The sequence below is a fragment of the Eriocheir sinensis genome, chromosome 60 (assembly GCF_024679095.1).
Source record: "Eriocheir sinensis breed Jianghai 21 chromosome 60, ASM2467909v1, whole genome shotgun sequence".
In the NCBI taxonomy this organism is placed as follows: Eukaryota; Metazoa; Arthropoda; class Malacostraca; order Decapoda; family Varunidae; genus Eriocheir; species Eriocheir sinensis.
In genome coordinates, this window is record NC_066568.1 from 3,528,333 (window position 1) to 3,552,717 (window position 24,385).

At 41.0% G+C, this 24,385-nt stretch overlaps 2 protein-coding genes across 23 annotated transcripts in view; both read left to right on the forward strand.

Annotated features, from left to right (window-relative positions):
• The window catches only part of LOC126985752 (matrix metalloproteinase-2-like), a 94,990-nt gene extending 83,871 nt beyond the window's left edge, over positions 1–11,119 (forward strand). The window contains exons 6-13 of one of the 6 annotated variants that reach the window (XR_007739006.1): positions 1,560–1,699; positions 2,087–2,254; positions 3,605–3,807; positions 4,753–4,900; positions 5,822–5,978; positions 7,136–7,236; positions 8,966–9,918; positions 10,212–11,119. Coding sequence is in view for 1 of the 6 variants with exons in the window: in XM_050841004.1 (XP_050696961.1) it covers positions 1,560–1,699; positions 2,087–2,254; positions 3,605–3,807; positions 4,753–4,900; positions 5,822–5,978; positions 7,136–7,236; positions 8,966–9,204 (1,156 nt within the window). In the remaining 5 variants the exon portion in view is untranslated. Of the gene's footprint in view, positions 1–1,559; positions 1,700–2,086; positions 2,255–3,604; positions 3,808–4,752; positions 4,901–5,821; positions 6,852–7,135; positions 7,237–8,965 lie in introns of those variants that run through there. The other 5 variants (XR_007739005.1, XR_007739007.1, XM_050841004.1 and 2 more) reach the window with 5 other exon arrangements.
• LOC126985753 (uncharacterized) overlaps positions 4,920–24,385 on the forward strand; it is a 123,338-nt gene continuing 103,872 nt past the window's right edge. For 12 of the 17 annotated variants that reach the window (XM_050841010.1, XM_050841012.1, XM_050841019.1 and 9 more), the window contains exon 1: positions 4,920–5,588. The gene's annotated coding sequence lies outside the window, so the exon portion shown is untranslated. The remainder of the gene's footprint in view (positions 5,589–24,385) is intronic. The other 5 variants (XM_050841005.1, XM_050841006.1, XM_050841007.1 and 2 more) reach the window with 5 other exon arrangements.

Here is a 24,385-nt window from a genome sequence, read left to right on the forward strand (position 1 = left end):
GAAACTTTATCCTTATTAAAGTTATCTAGTCTCTAAAGTCTTCGATCATGTCTGCATCATCTACGTAATTACCCGCTTAGCTTATTCTGTGTATTGACTTTCCTATACGTTCACCAGTCCTTGCTAATCCTCTGTTCTCCTGTCTCCTATCTGAAACTGTATCCTTATTAAAGTTTTCTAATCTCTAAAGTCTTCAATCACATCTGCATCATCTACGTAATTACCCGCTTAGCTTATTCTGTGTATTGACTTTCCTATATGTATGCCAGTTCTTGCTAATCCTCTGTTCTCCTGTATCCGATCTGAAACTGTATCCTTATTAAAGTTATCTAATCTCTAAAGTCTTCAATCACATCTGCATCATCTACTTAATTATCTGGTTAGCTTATTCTGTGTATTGACTTTCCTATATGTACGCCAGTTCTTGCTACTCTCCTGTTCTCCTGTATCCGATCATAAATTTCATCCTTATTAAAGTTATCTAATCTCTAAAGTCTTCAATCATATCTGCATCATCTACATCATTATCTGGTTAGCTTATTCTGTGTATTGACTTTAATATAGATTCACCAGTTCTTGCTAATCTCCAGTTGTCATGTCTCCTATCTGAAACTGTATCCTTATTAAAGTTTTCTAATCTCTAAAGTCTTTAATCACATCTGCATCATCTACGTAATTACCTGCTTAGCTTATTCTGTGTATTCACTTTCCTATATGTTCACCTGTTCTTGGTAATCTGTTCCTCATTCACATTTATAATTTTCACTCATTTGTTCATCAGCTACACATCATCTGCTTAGGTTATCTGTTCATTCACCTTCCTATGCTTGCCAGTTCTTGCTAATCTCCTGTTCATCATTTATATATAGCTATCTAACCTACGCCTCCGTGGTCTAGTGGTCAGCGTGCCTGGCTTCTACTCCGCGGGCCCGGGTTCGAATCCCGGCCCGGGCTATTGGCATGCAGCTCACCCATCTGTTCATCCTCCCTCTCGGGCTGGTCGATAAATGGGTACCTGGGGAAACCTGGGGAAGGTAAACTGTGGTAACCTGGATGTCACACTGGCCCTGTGTCCCGGGGTAATGGGCTCCCTCCCACCACAGGCTCAAGGGCCAATGTTATGGAGATGAGCACCGAGGCCACGCGCTGCTACAACGTATGCCCCCCAACTTTACCTTTATGTAACCTCCATTTATAATTTTCAGTCATTTGTTCATCAGCTACACATCATCTGCTTGGGTTCTTCCACTCATCCACCTTTCTATTTGTGAGTCAGTTCTTGTCTCCTTCTCAGTCTCCCTCCTTTTCCTCATCCATAATGTTTCCTAGTCTCCATGTCTGCATCAATTTTATATTTATTTGATTAACTTGTTCCACCTCTCCACTTTCCTATTGGTAATCCATATAGTTTGTGTCAATATCCTTTTTGAACTTGAATAGATTTAGTTTATACCCATTGCTATGTAATTATAATCTTCTGGAGATGACCACAAAGACCACACAATGACAGCGTATGCCCTCAACCTTCCCTTTGCTTACCTTCCTCCCCGTCCCCACAGCGGGTATCACGGAGACGGCTACCCCTTCGATGGCGCCGGCCGCACCCTCGCCCACGCCTTCTACCCTGGCCGAGGCATTGGCGGGGATATGCACTTTGATGACGAGGAGCCGTGGGTGCAACACAAGGACACAGACCATAGTGAGTGTTGCCTGTGTTGTGTTGAGCTGGGTTAGGTGTTGTGTGTTGAGTGTTGTGCTGTGTGAGTGACTGGAGTTAATGACATGTTGGGTGCTGTGCTAACCCGTCCGCTGCAATTGGCACGGATTTTGCCTTCAATGGTAGCCTGGTAACATACACTCCAAGGTCTTTCTCTGCCTCTGTGGTGGATAATGGAGTGCTTCCCATATGGTACTGGTATGCTCGATTGCCCCTCCCAAGCTTCATTTAATTGTAACATCCACTTTTTGCTCCACTCCTATAGCTTGGTGATGTCTGCTTGTAACAAATCCACAGTCAAGGGGTTAACTCCCATTCCACTCACATTCCTCTGCCACCCCACACTCATCCCCTTGTCACCCCTCTCAGCCTGGGCGCGGGTGAGTCTGTTCATCACGGCGGCACATGAGTTGGGTCACGCGCTGGGGCTCTACCATTCGGATGTGGAGGGTGCGTTGATGAGCCCCTACCTTATCAAATTCCCCAGCACTTTCCGCCTGCCTGAGGATGACGTACGGGGGATACAGGAGCTCTATGGTGAGTGTCTGGGATACTGTTGGGAGGAGTAGGTGTGATATGCCAGTATTCAAATAAGGACGGAAAAATTGAGTTGTAGGAAGCAAAAGGAAGGTTAAGTGTTGTAGTCTGGGTGTTGTGGGGAGGAGGATGTGGAGCCAGTATTCAAATAAGGACGGAAAAATTGAGTTGTTGGCTATGTGTTGTAGTCTGGATGTTGTGGGGAGGAGGAGGTGGAGCCAGTATTCAAATAAGGATGGAAAAATTGAGTTGTTGGTTGTGTTGTAGTCTGGGTGTTGTAGGGAGGAGGTGTAATGAGCCAGTATTCAAATAAGGACAGAAAAATTGAGTTGTTGGTTGTGTTGTAGTCTGGGTGTTGTAGGGAGGAGGATGTGGAGCCAGTATTCAAATAAGGACAGAAAAATTGAGTTGTAGGAAGCAAAAGGATGGTTAAGTATCGTAAGTATAACTACAAGTATCGCCGGAAACCGTTACTTATAGCTACTTACAATACTTAACCTTCCACTTATAACTACTTAGAATACTTAACCTACCTTTTGCTTCCTATATCTCTCTTTTTCCGTCCTTATTTAAATACTGGCATTACAGAGGGAAGAGAAGAGTGTTGAATGGAGGGTATCAGGTCACCTCTCCTCTGAAATTGACCTCTCTTTCGGCCACTCCTCTGAACTCTTTTCCATAGGAGCAGTGATAAGCTTTTTTTTTATTTACATTATTGATTTATTTATTTTTTTAAGCCCTTGAACTGTCTTTCGGCCACTCCTCTGAACTCTTTTCCATAGGAGTAGTGATAAGCTTTTTTTTTTTTACATTATTGATTTATTTATTTTTTTAAGCCCTTGAACTGTCTTTCGGCCACTTCTCTGAACTCTTTTCCATAGGAGCAGTGATAAGCTTTTTTTTTATTTACATTATTGATTTATTTATTTTTTTAAGCCCTTGAACTGTCTTTCGGCCACTTCTCTGAACTCTTTTCCATAGGAGCAGTGATAAGCTTTTTTTTTATTTACATTATTGATTTATTTATTTTTTTAAGCCCTTGAACTGTCTTTCGGCCACTCCTCTGAACTCTTTTCCATAGGAGCAGTGATAAGCTTTTTTTTTATTTACATTATTGATTTATTTATTTTTTTAAGCCCTTGAACTGTCTTTCGGCCACTTCTCTGAACTCTTTTCCATAGGAGCAGTGATAAGCTTTTTTTTTATTTACATTATTGATTTATTTATCTTTTTAAGCCCTTGAACTGTCTCTTTTGCCGTAAAAAAAAAAAGGTATGGAAGAATCGTGAAATGAAGATACCAGCCAATAATTCTCCTCCTCCTCCTCCTCATCCTCCTTATCCTCCGCAGGGGTGGACGAGAACTGGGAGCCTGAGCCGTACCCCTCTCCCAAGCCCCCCACCACCACCCCCCGCCCCGTCACGCCCAAACCCATCGTGCCCACCACCCCCCATCGGCCCCCCAAGAAGCCCTCGGACAGGCCGGACACGTGCAACACAGACTACGACGCGATCTCGGTCATCCGCCAGGAAATATACATCTTCAAGGGGAAGGTAAGGGGGGGGCGGAGGTGTGTGTGTGTGTGTGTGTGTGTGTGTGTGTGTGTGTGTGTGTGTGTGTGTGTGTGTTGTAGTATATATAAATTAGTGTACTTCCCTCCCTCCTTCCTTCCTTCCTTCCTTTCTTTCTTTCTTTCTTTCTTTCTTTCTATCTTTCTTTCTTTTCTTCCTCTCTCTCCTTCCTTCTTTCCTTCCTTCCTTCCTTTCTTTCTTTCTTTCTTTCTTTCTATCTTTCTTTCTTTCTTTTCTTCCTCTCTCTCCTTCCTTCTTTCCTTCCTTCCTTCCTTCCTTTCTTTCTTTTTATCTTTCTTTCTTTTCTTCCTCTCCTTCCTTCCTTCCTTCCTTTCTTTCTTTCTTTCTTTCTTTCTTTTCTTCCTCTCTCTCCTTCCTTCTTTCCTTCGTTTCTTTCTTTCTTTCTTTCTTTCTTTCTTTCTTTCTTTTCTTCCTCTCTCTCCTTCCTTCTTTCCTTCCTTCCTTTCTTTCTTTCTTTCTTTCTTTCTTTCTTTCTTTTCTTCCTCTCTCTCCTTCCTTCTTTCCTTCCTCCCTTCCTTCCTTCCTTCCTTTCTTCCTTTTCTTTTTCTTCCTCTCTCTACTTCCTTCCTTCCTTTCTTTCCTTTCCTTCCTTCCTTCCTCTTTCTATTTCCTTCCTTTCTTCCTTTCTTGTTTTTTCTGATTATTATTCGCTTGTTAATTTATTTTCTTTGTATTTTTTATTTGTATTTTTTGTTTCCATTATTTTTTCTTTCTTTGATTGTGTGTTTTTTTTATGCCGATGTGACCAATCAACTAATCAATTATACTCTTCCTCCTCCTCCTCCTCCTCTTTTTTTTCCTTCTCCTCCTCCTCCTTCTCTTTCTGCTATATTATTTGTCTCCTTCCATTCCTCCATCTCTACTCTTCACTCCTCCTCCTCCTCCTCCTCCTCCTCCTCCTCACAGTACTTCTGGCGGGTAGACGCGAGAGGGAACCTTCTACCGAACTACCCAGCAGAGATCTCTCGGTTCTGGTCCAAGCTACCAACCAACATCACCCACATCGACGCAGTGTACGAGAGGCCACACGACGCCAACATCGTGTTCTTCATCGGTGAGTGCGAGCGAAGAGACGTTCCTGTTAACCTGTCCGCTGCAATTGGCACGGATTTGGCCTTCACTGGTAGCCTGGTAACATACACTCCCAGGTCTTTCTCTGCCTCTGTGGTGGATAGTGGAGTGTTTCCCATGTGGTATTGGTGTGCTGGATATCCCTTCACTGGTAGCCTGGTAACATACACTCCCAGGTCTTTCTCTGCCTCTGTGGTGGATAGTGGAGTGTTTCCCATGTGGTATTGGTGTGCTGGATATCCCTTCACTGGTAGCCTGGTAACATACACTCCCAGGTCTTTCTCTGCCTCTGTGGTGGATAGTGGAGTGTTTCCCATGTGGTATTGGTATGCTGGATATCCCTTCACTGGTAGCCTGGTAACATACACTCCCAGGTCTTTCTCTGCCTCTGTGGTGGATAGTGGAGTGTTTCCCATGTGGTATTGGTGTGCTGGATATCCCTTCACTGGTAGCCTGGTAACATACACTCCCAGGTCTTTCTCTGCCTCTGTGGTGGATGGTGGAGTGTTTCCCATGTGGTATTGGTGTGCTGGATACCCTTTCACTGGTAGCCTGGTAACATACACTCCCAGGTCTTTCTCTGCCTCTGTGGTGGATAGTGGAGTGTTTCCCATGTGGTATTGGTGTGCTGGATATCCCTTCACTGGTAGCCTGGTAACATACACTCCCAGGTCTTTCTCTGCCTCTGTGGTGGATAGTAGTGTGTTTCCCATGTGGTATTGGTGTGCTGGATATCCCTTCACTGGTAGCCTGGTAACATGCACTCCCAGGTCTCTCTGCCAGGCTACCAGTGAAGGACAAATCCGTGCCAACCGCAGCGGACAGGTTAAAAGATTAGGCGATATCCATATTCCTTACAGCTGACCTTCCCTCGCCCCTCCCTCACACCTCCCTCCTCCCCCAGGCGACAAGTTCTATGTGTGCCGAGGTAACCAGGAGCTGCTGAAGGTGGGCCGTCTCAAGAACCTGGGGCTGCCGATGGACCTCAAGAAGATAGACGCGGCCTTCGTGTGGGGGTACAACGGGCGGACGTACTTCTTCGCCAACACCATGTACTGGAGGTGTGTGTGTGTGTGTGTGTGTGTGTGTGTGTGTGTGTGTTTGTTTATTTTTTTATTTGTTTGTTTATTTATTTATTTTTTTTTTCGTCATCTTGCTTGGCCTATGTGCTCCCCAGATCTTATTTTATTTATGTTTTTTTTTTATGGTGAAGGAAACATCTCAAGGGCAAAAAAATAAAGAAAACTATAATGAAAAAAAAGCAGCCGGGAAATGATGAAAAAAAAGTAGAAGATAAGAAAAAGAGGAAAGGAAACGGCGAAAAAATGTAGAGAATAAGGAAAAGAGGAAAGAAAATGATGAAAAAAGTAGAAAATAAGAAAATAATGAAAAAAAGTAGAAAATAAAGAATAGAGTAAAGAAAATTATGAAAAAAAGTAAAAAAATAAGAAAACAATGAACAAAAAGTAGAAATTAAGGAAAAGAGGAAAGAAAACAATAAAAAAAAAGTATAAAAAAAAGAAAACAATGAACAAAAAGTAGAAATTAAGGAAAAGAGGAAAGAAAACAATGAAAAAAAAGTAAAAAATAAGAAAACAATGAACAAAAAGTAGAAATTAAGGAAAAGAGGAAAGAAAACAATGAAAAAAGAGTAAAAAAATAAGAAAACAATGAACAAAAAGTAGAAAATAAAGAAAAGAGTAAAGAAAATTATGAAAAAAAGTAAAAAAAAAAAGAAAACAATGAACAAAAAGTAGAAATTAAGGAAAAGAGGAAAGAAAACAATGAAAAAAAAGTAAAAAAATAAGAAAACAATGAACAAAAAGTAGAAATTAAGGAAAAGAGGAAAGAAAACAATGAAAAAAAAGTAAAAAAATAGGAAAACAATGAAAAAAAAGTAAAAAAATAAGAAAACAATGAACAAAAAGTAGAAATTAAGGAAAAGAGGAAAGAAAACAATGAAAAAAAAGTAAAAAAATAGGAAAACAATGAAAAAAAAGTAAAAAAAATAAGAAAACAATGAACAAAACGTAAAAAATAAGAAAAAAGTTCCAATTTCCTTTACATTCAATGAGTTATGCACTATTTTTCCTTACAGTAACTCCCCTTGAAACAGAATCCCTCCCCTGTGCCTCACCTTCCCTCCCCTGTGCCTCACCTTCCCTCCCCTGTGCCTCACCTTCCCTCCCCTGTGCCTCACCTTCCCTCCCCGTTGCAGGTTTGACGAGAGCATCCAACACGTGGAGCTGGACTACCCGCGGGCCATGGACATGTGGCAAGGCGTGCCCTACAACATCGACTCGGCCTTCAAGCATAACGGTAAGCCTCGGACCATGCCGTTTATCACATTAGCCCAAGTCTGTAGAAGAGGTGAAGTCTGGGATATACATGATGTTGTGATGAGATGTTGTGACGATGTGGTGACGTACGTAGTGGTTAGCATGCTTACCTACGAATCTGTATGCTATAGCTACACATGGCCTTAGTGCTCATCTCTGTATCATTGGCCGAAGACTGAATCGGACCATGCTATTCACTCCCTTTGTAATGCCAGATTTTTGTAAGGAAAGGAAAATGTATGTAGGAGTCGAAAGTGTGGGCAAATAAGTGTTAAGTGTTAAGTGAGAGGCCGCAGTGACTGTTAGCTTTCCCACTTAACACTTAACACTTGTTTGCCCATACTTTTAACTCCTACATACATTTTCCCTTACAAAAATCCACCTTATATACTCACGAGGGGCATATTCTTAAACATTTCATCCCCCGAGCACACACGCATTTGGCTTTCGTAGGAGTTTTAGGGCTTTCCAGAGGTAGTTTCATGACCCTGGTGGTAGTTTGACCCTTCCTCTGTACCGTGAACCTAAAATATCACACATTTGACAAGGTCTTAGTAGGAGTTTTAGGGCTTTCCAGAGGTAGTTTCATGACCCTGGTGGTAGTTTGACCCTTCCTCTGTACCGTGAACCTAAAATATCACACATTTGACAAGGCCTTGGTAGGAGTTTCAGGGCTTTCCAGAGGTAGTTTCATGACCCTGGTGGTAGTTTGACCCTTCCTCTGTACCGTGAACCTAAAATATCACACATTTGACAAGGTCTTAGTAGGAGTTTCGGGCATTTCCAGGGATAGTTTTATGACCCTTGTTGTAGTTTGACCCTTCCTCTGTACCATGAACCTAGAATATCACACATTTGACAAGGCCTTAGTAGGAGTTTTAGGGCTTTCCAGAGGTAGCTTCATGACCCTTCTGGTAGTTTGACCCTTCCTCTGTACCGTGAACCTAGAATATCACACATTTGACAAGGCCTTGGTAGGAGTTTCAGGGCTTTCCAGAGGTAGTTTCATGACCCTGGTGGTAGTTCGACCCTTCATCTGTACCATGAACCTAGAATATCACACATTTGACAAGGTCTTCGCAGGAGTTTCGGGCATTTCCAGGGATAGTTTTAAGACCCTGGTGGTAGTTTTGACCCTTCCTCTGTACCGTGAACCTAAAATATCACACATTTGACAAGGCCTTCGTAGGAGTTTCGGGCATTTCCAGGGATAGTTTTATGACCCTGGTGGTAGTTTTGACCCTTCCTCTGTACCGTGAACCTAAAATATCACACATTTGACAAGGCCTTCGTAGGAGTTTCGGGCATTTCCAGGGATAGTTTTATGACCCTGGTGGTAGTTTTGACCCTTCCTCTGTACCGTGAACCTAAAATATCACACATTTGACAAGGCCTTCGTAGGAGTTTCGGGCATTTCCAGGGATAGTTTTATGACCCTTCTGGTAGTTTGACCCTTCCTCTGTACCATGAACCTAAGATACCACTCATAAGAACCCAATTAATCTCCTTTTTGGGGCTCTGGAAATAGTTAGCATAAGAGGTAAAGGTGTTTAACAATATCAGGCTTATTTTTCTGCCTCCTGGATCATGTTTTCACTCACTCTCACACTCACTCACTCACTCACTCACTCACTCACTCACTCTCTCTCACTCACACTCACTCACTCACTCACTCGCTCACTCACTCGCTCGCTCTCTCTCTCCACCAGGCACGACGTACTTCTTCCAAGGCAAAGTTTTCTGGGAGTTCGATGACTTCCGCATGAAGGTCAAACCCAAGTCGCCGGCCCTGTCTGCCCCGTTCTGGCTCGGCTGCCCCAACACAGAGAACCCGTACTTCCTGGAAACGACCGTCACCCACACCACCAGCCCCGCCCCCGCCCCGCCCAGCCCCGCCACTACCGCCATTGCCATCCTTGTCCTGATTATGCTTCTTTTGCCAAGGTAGAAGGGGACGGTGAAGGGTCATTGCCTGAGTGCGCATTTCTGTATCATCGGCTGAAGACTAAAGTAACATTGGGGTATATCCTGTAGTTCTTGCCTCAGTGCGTACATTTGTCACATTAACCCAAGTCGGTAGAAGAGGTGAAGTCTGTGGTATATGCTGTAGTTGTTGCCTCAGTGCGCATTTCTGTTTCATCGGCTGAAGACTGAAGTAACATTGGGGTATATCTTGTAGTTCTTGCCTCAGTGCGTACATTTGTCACATTAACCCAAGTCTGTAGAAGAGGTGAAGTCTGTGGTATATGCTGTAGTTGTTGCCTCAGTGCGCATTTCTGTATCATCGGCCGAAACTGAGGTAACATCGGGGTATATCTTGTAGTTGTTGCTTCAGTGCTCACATTTGTCACATTAACCCAAGTCTGTGAGGTGAAGTCTGGGGTATATGCTATAGCTACACATGGCCTTAGTACACATCTCTGTATCATCGGCCGAAACTGAGGTAACATCAGGGTATATCCTGTAGTTGTTGCCCCAGTGCGCACGTTTGTCACATTAACCCAAGTCTGTTGAAGAGTTGATGTCTGGGGTATATGCTATAGCTACACATGGCCTTAGTGCTCATCTCTGTATCATCGGCCGAAACTGAAGTAACATTGGGGTATATCCTGTAGTTGTTGCCTCAATGCGCACGTTTGTCACATTAACCCAAGTCTGTAAGGTGAAGTCTGGGGTATATGCTATAACTACACATGGCCTTAGTGCTCATCTCTGTATCATTGGCCAAAGATTCAAGTAACATTGGGGTATATCCTGTAGTTGTTGCCTCAGTGCTCACGTTTGTCACATTAGCCCAAGTCTGTAGAGGAGTTGATGTCTAGGGTATATGCTATAGCTACACATGGCCTTAGTGCTCATCTCTGTATCATTGGGCAAAACTGAAGTAACATTGGGGTATATTCTGTAGTTGTTGCCTCAGTGCGCACGTTTGTCACATTAACCCAAGTCTGTGAGGTGACGTCTGGGATATATGCTATAACTACACATGGCCTTAGTGCGCATCTCTGTATCATTGGCCGAAGACTCAAGTAACATTGGGGCATATCCTGTAGTTGTTGCCTCAGTGTGCACGTTTGTCACATTAACCCAAGTCTGTAAGGTGAAGTCTGGGGTATATGCTAAAGCTACACATGGCCTTAGTGCTCATCTCTGTATCCTTGACTTGTGGTGGGTACGGAATCGCTATCCAAAATCCCGGGCGAGTGTGACATCCCGGGGATCATAGCTTACATTTTCCAGCTATTCACAGGTACTGGGGTATATGCTATTGCTACACATCGCCTTAGTGCTCATCTCTGTATCCTTGAGCTGTGGTGGGTACGGAATCGCTATCCATATTCCCGGGTGAGTGTGACATTCCCGGGGACCATAGCTTACATGTCCCAGGTGTTCACAAGTATACCCATTTATCGAGCAGGCTAATATTAATGTAAGGGTGGAGAGTTTGGCGGGCTCGGTGTCATCTGCCAACGCCGGGATTCTAACTGTGGTACATGGATTTGTCGCTAAGCTTTCTGCCACTATACTGCCGAGGAATTTTTTGTGATTTTTTGTGATTTTTTTTCTCTCATTCACACTTGTTTACGTTTTGTCTTTCTTTTTTTTTTAACCACTTTCTTTGTTTTAATTTCTGTGTTTTTTTCTTTTCTTTCTCGTTCACACCTATATGAACTTTTTTTTCTTTTTTTTTTACCATATTTTTCTTTCTGTTTTAATTTCTGTTTTTTTTTCTTTTCTTTCTCGTTCACACCTATATGAACTTTTTTTTTCTTTTTTTTTTACCATATTTTTCTTTCTGTTTTAATTTCTGTGTTTTTTCTTTTCTTTTTTATTCCCACTTTTATTGATTTTTTTTAACCACTTTTTTTTTTTTTTTTTACACTTTTATTTACATTTTTTTCTTTTTTTAATCACTTTTCTTTCTGTTTTAATTTGTTTTGTTTTTTTCTTTTTTTCTTATTCCCACTTTTATCAACATTTTTTTTCTTTCTTTTTTTTCAACCAATTTTCTTTCTGTTTTAATTTCCATGTTTTTTTCTCTTTTTTTCTCATTCCTATTTTCTCTCCATTATTTTTTCTTTTCATTCCTGTTTTCTTTCTTCCTTTCTTTTTCTAATTTCTTTTTTCTTCTTTTCTCTTGTCTCATTCTTACTTTCCTTGTTTTCTTTTTCTTGTTTTCTTTCCCCATGATGTTCTCTAATTGATTTGTTTGTTTGTTTCATTATATCGTTTGTCCTCATCATCATTATTATTATTATTATCATTATTATTATTATCGTCATCAACAAGGTCTAAATTTATGTCAACTAAGAGTGGCTCGCTTCCATCCTTTCCTGTGTATGTCTGTCTGTTTGTTTATGGGACTTGTTTCCTTGTTTTCTGAGGGCAATATCAAGGTCTGAATTTACGTCAACAAAGAGTGGCTCGCTTCCTTTTCTGTTTACTTGTCTGTTAGTTTGTTTATCTATGACATTTGTTTGTTTCCGGTGCTTGTTTCCTTGTTTCCTAGGTTCATTTGTTATTGTTTGCTGCTTGTTTGCTTGTTTTTCTTTCAGTCACACACACTCATATCGATCGCTTCTTCATTTCTCTCTCTTTTTTTCTTTTCTAATTTTTTTCAATTTTTTTCCCCTTTGTCTAATTTCTATTTTTTTCTTTGTTTTCTGGCGAGCAAGGGTTTGTTTTCCTAGTCTTTATTTCGTGACTTAATTTTCTGGGTTGTTCTCTATCCCTCTATCTATCTCTGTATCTATCTGTGTTGCCGAAACCGCGGTAACGCATTTAAAAAAGTCTGTAATATTACACCGCTGAAGTTCCTGGTTGCTCTGTACCTATCTGTCTATCTAACTGCATATTTATCTCTGTCTCTCTATATATTAACCCGGTAGCAGCGGGGATCATGTTTCTTAATGGTCCCTCTAAGCGAGAATAATGAGAAAAAATCATCACTCACACAAACCATTTCATAATATATATTGAAGCATTTGTGATCAGTTTATGTATCATCTATTTTGGGGGGTTTAAATCATGCCACAAATTTGACCCGTCGCTGCTACACGGTACTTTACCACAAATTTGGCCCGTCGCTGCTACACGGTAAAGCCACAAATTTGGCCCGTCGCTGCTACACGGTAAAGCCACAAATTTGGCCCGTCGCTGCTACACGGTAAAGCCACAAATTTGGCCCGTCGCTGCTACACGGTAAAGCCACAAATTTGGCCCGTCACTGCTACACGGTAAAGCCACAAATTTGACCCGTCGCTGCTACCGGGTTAATCTATCATTGTTTCACGCCATTCCTTCTCCCGACACTCAACTCATGACAACGCTACTATTATTTAATCCAACGTGGGTCGACGCTTTCATGTACGTCACTATGTATTCCTAAGTTTGTGTGTGTGTGTATATTATCTACTCTGCTTGTACATATACTTAGCTCCACCTGGTGTGAAGTGGAGGCGGAAGGTGGGAGTGGAAGTGGGCGGAAGTATGCGTTGATATTTATTGCTTGGTTGTTAGCATGTAAGTTTTTTATATGCGTAGTTGATAATCAGTTCTTGCCGGAAGTATAGGAAGATTTGCATATATGTCTGCCAGTCTGTAGGTTAATTTGTATGTATTATTTCCGACTGTATCCGAAATTGACCTCTATTTTGGCTACTCTTTACTTTAATCTATTTTGGGAGTGGTGAGTAGTGAGCTTTTTTTTTTTTTCCACTTTTTGTTACCCTTGAGCCGTCTCCTTTGTTGTAAAAAAAAAAAATCCATACCTGTCATAAGCCTCGGAAACTTGTCATAAGCATCAGAGAGAGTCGATTGAACCTTCTATTATAAGTATTGCGTATAGTGCTAGTAGGCTATCTTGAGGGGTCTCTCGGATAGCCCCAGTCCGATAGTGGCACAGACGTATTTTATTTATAGTGGTTCCTGTGATGTATGACTCTTCCCTGGCCCGTGCTGCCCCCCGGTGATCCACTTGACTGTCGCTGAAGTTACGGTAGACTGGAGATCTGGGCAGCATGTGGGTGATTTTCCGACACTTGGCGACGGTTGAAAATTGTCAGTGAGCATTGGTGGGATTTGAACCTAAGCCCTCAAGATCATGACCTCTGCTAACTGACCTCTCGCCACACGGTTAAAAAGGTCCGCCATTAAACGTCTAATCTCATACTGAAAGAAGTGATGAAGAATTTGATCTGAACTCTCTCCTTCCCTCCTCCTCCCTGCCTCATCCTCTCCCTTCATATCTCCCTCCCTCCCTTCCACGTCCGATTGGTTCGATGGGAGATGAAGGGAGGGAGGGAGAGAGAGGAAGGGAGGAGGGAGAGGATGATGATCGTGATGATATAAGAACCGAGTGGAGTAAGTCGTACAGTAAACTGGTGACCTTACTCTGTTTGTATGACCTTAATTGCGTATATCCTGTGTCTGAATAAGTGTATGCAAGTATTATTTAAGGAATGGAGAAAGAAGACTGATATTAGGTTAAGAGAGAGAGAGAGAGAGAGAGAGAGAAATACCTGTAGAAGATCATTCCATTTGTCTTGTGTGAGCTAATGAGAGTAATTAGAGATACGCGCAGGTAGATATATAGGTAAACAATAAATAAATTAATTAATAACATAAATAAATACTCATATAGATAAAATAGAAGATACGTAAATGACATAATAATCAAATGAAACACCGTAAGTTTTAAGTGTTTGTGCGTTTGTGTGTGTGTGTGGATAATCTGTAACGCCTTTTTTTTTACGTGTGTGTGTGTGTGTGTGTGTTAATTTTTGTCCTGGATTTTTTATTTATTTTTTTATTTTTTATTTTTTTAATGAATATTTTGTAACGGTCGTGCGTCCTCCCCTGGCATGAGGTGCGTGGGTGTCCCCTTGGCGGTCTACACACTGCATTTTTTTTTTTTTTTTTTTTTTTTTTTTTAAGGGACAATTTCGGGGTTGCCTATTTCGTATCTTGCTAATAATTGTTTTCCGGGTTTTTTGGATTTTTTTTGTGTGTGTTTCTGTGGCTTTTTTTTATTTATCATTTATCATTAACTAAACCTGTGGATTGCTCTTTTAGGTCAGTATTTCATTACAGCACCTTTTTTTTTTTTTTTTTTAAGGGACAATTTCGGGGTTGCATATTTTGTATCTTGCTAATAATTGTTTTCCGGGTTTCGGGCTTTCTTTGTGTGTGTGTTTCTGTGACTTTTTTTATGTATTATTTATCATTAACTAGACCTGTGGATTGCTTTATTTGGTCAATATTTAATTACAGGACATTTTTTCTTAATTTTGCTTTGAGGTGTTGTCTATATAAAAGCTCGTAAATCACTCCTGTTTTGTTCAATATCTCGTAACGTTAGCTATTATTTATTTCTTCTTTTTTAGCTTTTTTTGTGTGTGTTCTCTTTTTGTTCAATATCTCGTAACACTATTATTTATTTCTTCTTTTTTAGCTTTTTTTGTGTGTGTTCTCTTTTTGTTCAATATCTCGTAACACTATTATTTATTTCTAAACACATTTTACTTATTTCCCATCAATTTCTCCCTTTTCTGAATCTGTTTTTCTTCCCGTTTTCACCTTTCAATTTCTTTCTCCTTTTTTGAATGGACGAAAAAAATAAAACACGTGAATTCATACTCCTATACCACTCTCGCTGCTGCTAACGATGCCATCCACGTATATATATAAATAAAGAAATACTCTACACATAAGGACACACTCACCCCTCTCGCTTAGTGTGTTCAGAAAGTACCGCTGTTTTCCTTTTTTTCGAACGTATGTGTTAAAGAAAAATATGGTTTGTATGGAGACATAGATATATATATAATTTTTCTATGCATATGTAAGGGTGGATGTGTAGTTTTTAAGATTATACAATTATCACTGGGGGCTTTGTGTGTGTGTGTGTGTGTGTGTGTGTGTGTGAGAGAGAGAGAGAGAGCGAGAGAGGGAGAGAGAGATATTCTGTATTCCTCCTTTTTTTATTTTATTGTTTTTTTTAACATTATGTTCTAAGTTTGTTTTCTTTTCTTATTTTTTCACTTATTTTTTGTATTTTGTGAAAGTGTATTTTATGTAGATATTATTTTTTTATTATTATTATCATCATTATTAATTAGTGTGTGTGTGTGTGTGTGTGTGTGTGTGTGTGTGTGTGTGTGTGTGTGTGTGTGTGTGTGTGTGTGTTACCTGTGCACCCACTTATTCTCACCTGCTAACGAGGCTATCAAGGTGTAACGACCCAATCACTGCTGCCCTGCTAGTCACCTGCTGCTTGCTACTGCTCATGAGAGAGAGAGAGAGAGAGAGAGAGTTAGTTCAGTATGTTAAAGAAGTAAATTAGAAGTATTATCGATAACACACACACACACACACACACACACACACACACACACACACACACACACACACACACACACACACACACACACACACACACACACACACACACACACACACACACACACACTCTCATATATACACTACATAATCTTAAGCATTTTTTATAACATACTGCATCTTTATTATTATTATTATTATTATTATTATTATTATTATTATCATTATCATTATTAAAGACAGCACAACCACTGCCTATTATTATTAGTTATGTATATGTATAATTGTGTACGTATTAATTTTATGTATACGGTGTGTGTGTGTGTGTGTGTGTGTGTGTGTGAGAGAGAGAGAGAGAGAGAGAGAGAGATCAGTATTTGCCTTTCTTTCCCTTATTTTGTACATCGTTGAGGGTTGGTTGCTTTTTCGTATACCGGTGTGTCTGTCTGTCTGTCTGTCTGTCTGTCTGTCCGTCTGTACATATAGCCGCTTCCGCAAGGCCTGAATCAATACACACTTCACGATATACAAGTTGTTTTCTTGCCCTAAAACTCCATTCAGCCCTGTCATATGAAGGTAAAAGTAGAGTTAAGGACATATACTACTACTACTACTACTACTACTACTACTACTACTACTTCTACTACACTACCACTACTACTACTAGGGGAAGGCTGGGTAAAGTGGCCATTTGAGTTTTGTGCAATTTAGTATTAGTGGTGCAGCCAGCCGTGCAAAACAGTCCCCCGTGGTGGCGTCCGTGTTGTCCGTGACTTTGAAGCGTGATCGAGGCTTCACTGTTCTACTTATGAATTAATTTTTTCGTTTTCTCGCATGTCTGATTTTGGGTAAGTGATGCAGATTGTTGATAATACCTCCCCAAAAAGTAGTTATAATCATTTGCTCTAGTGCTGTTTAATCAGCGTGAAATAAGCTTCTAAATGATGTAGTTTGAAAACAGAAACAACTGTCTGAAGGGTGAGAGAGAGAGAGAGATTGTATTATAATTTGTATACACGTTAATACTTAGGGTCGTATTATAAGACATTTCGCCGCCCAAGAACACATATTTGACAAAGCTTTCGTAGGAGTTGTGGGCATTTCCAGGAGTAGTTTTATGACCCTGTTTCCTGCTATTCCTCCTCTTTCCCTCTCGTCCTCCTTCATCTTACCCTCCTCGTCCTCCTACTCCACCTCCTGTTCCCAATTTCCGTTCACCTTTCTCCTCCTCCTCGTCCTCCTCCTCCTCTTAACCTATCAACCAAAGCCCATGCACTGAGTCGAGGCGCCGTCAGGGGGTTCATGAAGTGTAGTGGGGCGCATCCTTACTGCCGCGATGCTGTCCTGGTGTTGGTTTGTCCCTTCTTCCGTACCATGAACCTAAGGAAACACTCATTGGAATTCGACTGACCCTCTCTTTAACCGTTAGAAATTGTTAATGTGAGAAGCGAAAATGTCTTATAATAGCTACCAACCTTAGGGTCATATTATAAGACATTTCGCCGCCCAAGAACACATATTTGACAAGGCTTTCGTAGGAGTTGTGGGCATTTCCAGGAGTAATTTTATGACCCTGGTGTTGGTTTGTCCCTTCTTCCGTACCATGAACCTAAGGAAACACTCATTGGAACTCGACTGACCCTCTCTTTAACCGTTAGAAGTTGTTAATGTGAGAAGCGAAAATGTCTTATAATACTAAGTCATGTAGGTTGGATGGTAGACAACAGATATTGTATCTAAGGAAACAGTCATTGAAACTCACTGACCCCTCTCTTTAACCGTTAGAAATTGTTAATGTGAGAAGCGAAATGTCTAATAATAAGTCATAACCTTAGGGTCAAGACATATTATAATATTGGCGTCATCCGGGCAACAGATGGCCACTTCGCCCGCCAATGATTTTTTATTCACTGCACATTATAAAATTTTACTCAACCCATTTTAAGTAATTGATAGTAGTGGAGTGGAAAGTTCTTTTGCAATAAGTCCAAAAGAAGTTATTCCTTTACCAAAACTAACCTTTGTGAAGCAAGCAAAATAGGAACAAAAGTCAGAGTAGCTGGTATAACATCTAGTCCTTATAAAAATGAACTAATAAGGACAGATAAACAGGAAAAGAAGAGGAGGTCAGGAAGAGAAAGGGGATAGAGAAAAAAAGGCTCCCACCTAATAAAACAAACAAGCCTTGCAGCCAGAAGAAAGCTCAGATATTAAAAGGCAGCTCTTACAAAAAGTCTTGAATCAGAAGAAGAGGATGATGACGAAGAATGCTTCCATTGTAACGAGGCAAACTACTCAAATTCCAAAGGCAATGAAGGATGGATTCGATGCGTGACATGTGAGAAGTAGGGCACATGAAGAGCTGTGCGCCGGTTGTGATAAAGATGGTAAGTTTGAGTGTGAATTGTGCTTGTGTTAGGTAAACGGCCATTTTACCCAACCTAGGCGGGCAGCGGCCAGGTTGTATTTTTTTTTTTTTTAAGTAACATGGAGACACTTTAAAACAAAAAGGAAAATATAAATACAAAAGGAATTGAAACTTGAGTTATTAAAGTTACTATTGGCAAATGTTCCTATTTTTTTTTATTAAATAAGTATAATAAAAATTCATCAAACCGTAGAGTGACCACTTCACCCATCCTTCCCCTACTACTACTACTACTACTACTACTACTACTACTACTACTGCTACTTATACTTCTATTCTGATAATAATGCCGGATCGAAATAACAAAAGCCTATGTATTAATGTTATTGTCATCATTCTCGATCTTAGTCCTATTTTATTAGACTGCTCTTTATTTGTTTGTTTTGTTTATTTTCGTTTAAATTGTTTACTCTTTCCCGCCTCTTCCAGGACAGTTGCCTAGTGTGATTTTCCGCAACCCTCATGACTATATATTTAACTATTTATTCTCCCCCCCACGGCCGCCAGCCTCCATTGACCGCGGCGGCAGGTGGGTCCACATACCAGAGCACCAGAGCCACCGCTGAAGCATGAACGACAACCGCAGACTCACCGGGAAATGTTAGAATAATGAATAAGCAAACAAACAGCCGCCGACCTGGCAACCCCCACTGTGGCTGAAGGCGCTTTCGGCTCGGCTCTAAGAACAACTATTCCCAAAGGCCAGAACTGGGATTTGTCGGGTTTTCATGGGTGTTTTTGAGGTTTATGATACAGGAATCTTGTTAAACTATCCCACAACGCCTACGAAAGCCTTTTTAAATATGGGTGTGTAAGGTCTAAACACTTTCGGCTCTTGTAAAAACTATTTTCAAAGTCCAAAACGGGGATTAATTGGGTTTTCATGAGTGTTTTTGAGGTTTATGATACAGGAATCTTGTTAAACTATCCCCAGGCTTATAAAACTACACATGGAAGTGCCCACAACGCCTAGGAAAGCCTTATTATATATGGATGTGTAAGGTCTAAACACTTTCGGCTCTCACATCAACTGTTTTCAAAGGCCAAAACGGGGATTAAGCGAATTCTAATGAGTGTTTTTCACGTTTATGATACAGAAGGCTTGTCAAACGATATCTAGGCTTATAAAACTACCCTTGGAAACACCCACAACGCCTAAGAAAACCTTTTTATATTTGGGTGTGTGAGGTTTCTAAACACTTTCGGCTCTCACATCAACTGTTTTCAAAGGCCACAACGGGGATTAATCGAGTTTTCATGGGTGTTTTTGAGGTTTATGATACAGGAATCTTGTTAAACTATTCCCAGGCTTATAAAACTACCCCTGGAAACACCCACAACGCCTAGAAAAGCCTTATTAAAACGAGGGTGTGTGAGGTCTTTAAATACTTCGGCTCTCACATCAACTCTTCAAAGGCCACAACTGGGATTAATCGAGTTTTCATGGGTGTTTTTGAGGTTTAGGATACAGGAATCTTGTTAAACTATTCCCAGGCTTATAAAACTACCCCTGGAAACACCCACAACGCCTAGAAAAGCCTTATCCAAACGAGGGTGTGTGAGGTTTCTAAACACTTTCGGCTCTCACATCAACTCTTTTCAAAGGCCACAACTGGGATTAATCGAGTTTTCATGGGTGTTTTTGAGGTTTATGATACAGGAATCTTGTTAAACTATTCCCAGGCTTATAAAACTACCCCTGGAAACACCCACAACGCCTAGAAAAGCCTTATTAAAACGAGGGTGTGTGAGGTCTTTAAATACTTCGGCTCTCACATCAACTCTTCAAAGGCCACAACTGGGATTAATCGAGTTTTCATGGGTGTTTTTGAGGTTTAGGATACAGGAATCTTGTTAAACTATTCCCAGGCTTATAAAACTACCCCTGGAAACACCCACAACGCCTAGAAAAGCCTTATCCAAACGAGGGTGTGTGAGGTCTTTAAACACTTCGGCTCCAACAACAACTATTTTCAAAGGCCTAAACTGGGATTAGTCGGGTTATCATGGGTCTTTTTTACATTCACGGTTTAGAAGCCTTATTAAACTATCCCCAGGCTTATAAAACTACCCCTGGAAACATCCACAACGCCTAGAAAAGACTTATTAAAACGAGGGTGTGTGAGCTTCATATTTTCAAACAGTTTCGGCTCCAAAAACAACTATTTACAAAGGCCAAAACGGAGATCATTCGGGTATTCATGAGTGTTTTTGACGTTCACGGTACAGAAGCCTTGTTAAACTATCCCCAGGCTTATAAAACTACCCCTGGAAGTGCCCACAAAGCCTAGAAAAGCCTTATTAAAACGAGAGTGTGTGAGCACCGAAATGGTCGAAAATGACATGGAACCCGCCTGGAAAGTTGAGCTGCCACGTAGAACATTAATTCCCACGTTAATAGACAACCTCCACGCCTATACTAAACGCAGGACATAATTACAGTTGAGGTTCTATGAATATACACCAATAAAACGTCAATTCGAGGTTTTATTATAGGAGAAATGAATAGACGAAATGGCAACTAGGGCGGGGTGGGGCGAAGAGACAGACAGCGAGCCAGTCTTGAGGTGACCATGTGAGGGGGAGGTTGTGCGTGCTGGCTCTCCTCTCACCCTGTTTTCTCCTCTATTTCTCCCTGGCACTGAGGTTTTAGGGTGTCAGCAGGTGGAGGGCCAAGCGAGGGTGCCGTGTGTGTTGCCAGCGTCTGTGTGTTGGCTTTGTGTTGCGCGCTACGAGTGTTTTTTTCTGCTGGTTTCTGAATTCGCAAAACTGAAATTGCCGACCACAAAGAAAGGTGCGTGCGTGTGTTTGTGCGTTTGTGTGTATGTGTGTGTGTGTAATTGTCTTTTAATCTATGTATGTATGTGTGTATGTATGTATGTATGTGTGTGTGTACTTCTGTGTGTGTGTGTGTGTGTGTGTGTGTGTGTGTGTGTGTGTAATTGTCTTTTAATCTATGTATGTATGTGTGTGTACTTCTGTGTGTGTGTGTGTGTGTGTGTGTGTGTGTAATTCTTATAGTCTATGTATGTATGTGACTATGTATGTATGTATGTGTGTGCATATATATGTGTGTACAGAAGCTAATGTGTGTGTGTGTGTGTGTGTGTGTGTGAGTGTGTGTGTGTGTGTGTGATTGGACCGTTTCAGCACAGGTAATTAGCGTGGTCGAACACCTGGTCTGTCTATTCTATCTATCTATCTATCTATCTGTTCTCACCTTACCTTCAAATACCGTACCTGTGTTTACCTTTAATTAACTACACCTGCTCACCTAATTACCTCTTACCTTACCTATAATTACCTGTCTATTCTATTTATGTATCTATCTATCTGTCTGTCTGCTTATCTATCTTTTTATCTATCGATCTCTGTCTTGTTCTGTGTCTGTCTATCTATTTATATCTTTTTCTATCTATTTTTCTATTTGTTTATGTTTATCTGTGTTGTTCTATGTCTATTTATCTATGTTGTTCTATGTCTATTTATCTATCTATCTTTGTTTAAATATCTATAAACCTGCATGTCTGTTTATCTATCTCTACCTGTGTCTCTGTTTACCTGTATATCTATCTATCTGTTTACCTGTTTACAATGTTACCTGGTCCCCTTACATGCCCTGTTACCTGATTTAATTGTTATCCGCTTACCTGGCTTCCTCTCTACCTGGTGTACGTGTGTGTGTGTGTGTGTGTGTGTGTGTTGGTATTTTTGGTTAGTCTTCATTTCTCTTTTTTCTTCTTTTATTGATTTTTCGTCCTCCCTTTTCTCCTCCTCCTTCCTATCTTCTGTACGTTTTCCTTCTGTCTGTCTGTCTGGTATTGTCTGTTATGGTTAAGCCGTCACCTGTGTGTCTGCATGTCTGTTATTATGTTTAAGCTCCCATCTGTCTGTCTGTGTCTGTCTGTTATGGTTAAGCCGTCATCTGTGTCTGTCTGTATGTCTGTTATTATGTTTAAGTTCCCATCTGTCTGTTATTCTGTCTGTCTGTCTGTCAATCTTTAAATTCTCACCTCTGTCTGGCTTTATTTCCTGTTTGTCTGTTTGTTTAAATTCACACTTGTCTGTCTGCCTGTCTGTCTCTCCCTCACCTGTCCATATACCTGTTTGTTGATTACCTTGTTTAATTAGTTTTCCTTACCTGAATGTTACCTGTGGAGATTCGTGTCTGTCTGCCACTTGGATGTGCTATCTGTTTTGTTTGTTTAATTGTTGTTGTTGTTGTTGTTATTGGTGCTCATTATTGTCTTTACTCTTGTTTTCTTCTCTATTTCTTCTTCATCTTTTCCATCCTTCTAATTTCATAACGTTTTCCTCCTCCTTCTCTTCCTTCCTTTCCTTCCTTCTTTCTTTCCTTCCTTCCTCCTTCCCCTCTTTCTTCCTTGTCTATCTATCTATCATTGGCTTATAGGAAAACAATAATAATAATGAAAATAATAGAAATAATGATAATAATAATAATAGCCTAGTCTCCCCCCTTCCCCTCCCTCACCTATTCTTCCTCCTCCTCCTCCTCCTCTTCAATCTCTTTTCCCCTCCCATAAATCTCTCCCCCTCTTGTTTCCCCCTCTCCCCACCCTCCCCTTCTCCCTCCCCCCCCCGCTCCCTCCCTCCTCCCCTTCTCTCCTTCCCTCTTTACCTTCAACTATACACCTTTTTTTTTTTTTACCTCCTTACCTCCCTCCCTCCCTCCCTCCCTACATTACCTTTATTTTTTTTACCTCCCTCGCCTCCATTACCTCATTTTTTCCCTCCCTCCCTCCCTCACCTTACCTCCCTTTTCTCCCTCCATTGCCTCCCTTCTTCCCTCCATTCATTATCTGTTTCTCCTTTTCTTCCTCCCTCTTTCTCCCTCCTTTTCCTCCCTTCCTTTCCCTCCCAACCTTCCCTTCCTCCCCTTCTCTTCCCCCCTTCTTCCCTCTCTCTTCTCCCTCCTTTTTCTCTCTCCTTTTCCTCCTTCCCTTCCTCTCCTTCTTTCCTTCCCTCCCTTCCCTTCCTCCCATTTTTCTCCCTTCTTCCCTCTCTCTCCTCCCTCCTTTTCCTCCTCCCCTTCCTTTCCTTTTTTCCTTCCCTCCCTTCCCTTCCTCCCCTTTTCCTCCCTTCTTCCCTCTCTCTCCTCCCTCTTTTTCCTCCTTCCCTTCCTTCTTCCTCCTTTCCTCCCCCCTTTTCCTTCCTCCCTTCCTTCTATTCATGATCTATTCCTCCCTTTTTTCTTCCCTTTTCCTCCCTCTTTTCCTCTTTTCCTCTTCTTCCTTTACTACGCTCTCTTCCTCCTTGATCATCCTTCCTTCCTTCTCTCCTTTCCTCGTTTTCTTCCTTTTTCTTCCCTCCATCCTTCCCTTACCTCCTCCCTTCCCTTACCTTTCCCTCCCTCCCTCCCTCTCTCCCTCCCCCTCCCTTCTTCGCTTCACCTATTTTTATTTTTTCCTCCTTACCTTCACCTCCGTCTCTCCCTCCTTCCCTCACCCTCCTTTAACCTTCTCCGTCTGTCTGTCTGTCTGTCTGTCTGTCTGTCTCTCTCTCTCTCTCTCTCTCTCTCTCTCTCTCTCTCTCTCTCTCTCTCTCTCTCTCTCTCCTTTACGTGCCTGGTTGTAGTGAATTTTCCAGAATATGTGTGTGTGTGTGTGTGTGTGTGTGTGTGTGTGTGAAAAATTAAATGTATGTTTTAATTAAGATTTTCATAAAGCCTACCTCTCTCTCTCTCTCTCTCTCTCTCTCTCTCTCTCTCTCTCTCTCTCTCTCTCTCTCTCTCTCTCTCTCTCTCTCTCTCACACACACACACACACAGAGAGAGAGAGAGAGAGAGAGAGAGAGAGAGAGAGAGAGAGAAGTGTGTGTGTGTGTGTGTGTGTGTGTGTGTGTGTGAAAGAGAATGCAACTTTGATGTGTAAATTTCGTTCTAATTACAGAATAATGGGAAAATATATGATTTATACATTAATGAGAGAGAGAGAGAGAGAGAGAGAGAGAGAGAGAGAGAGAGAGAGAGAGAACTAAGCATCTATTGTTAAAAGTAAGAATGCAGAGAGAGAGAGAGAGAGAGAGAGAGAGAGAGAGAGAGAGAGAGAGAGAGAGAGAGAGAGAGAGAGTTTTGTTTCATTGTTGCTTGCCATGAATAATTAGACAATATATAACGGATTTTTGTGATTATTATTATTATTATTATTATTATTATTATTATTATTGTTGTTGTTGTTGATATTGCTGTTGTTATTGTCGTTGTTTGTCATATATAATTCGAGGATTACAAAGGATGAATATTATTTTTATACATAATTGACAAAAAAATATGAAACTGATTTAGGATTATAAGGGAAAACTCGACTATTGTATTTATTTCCATTGTTAGTTGACTTTTTTT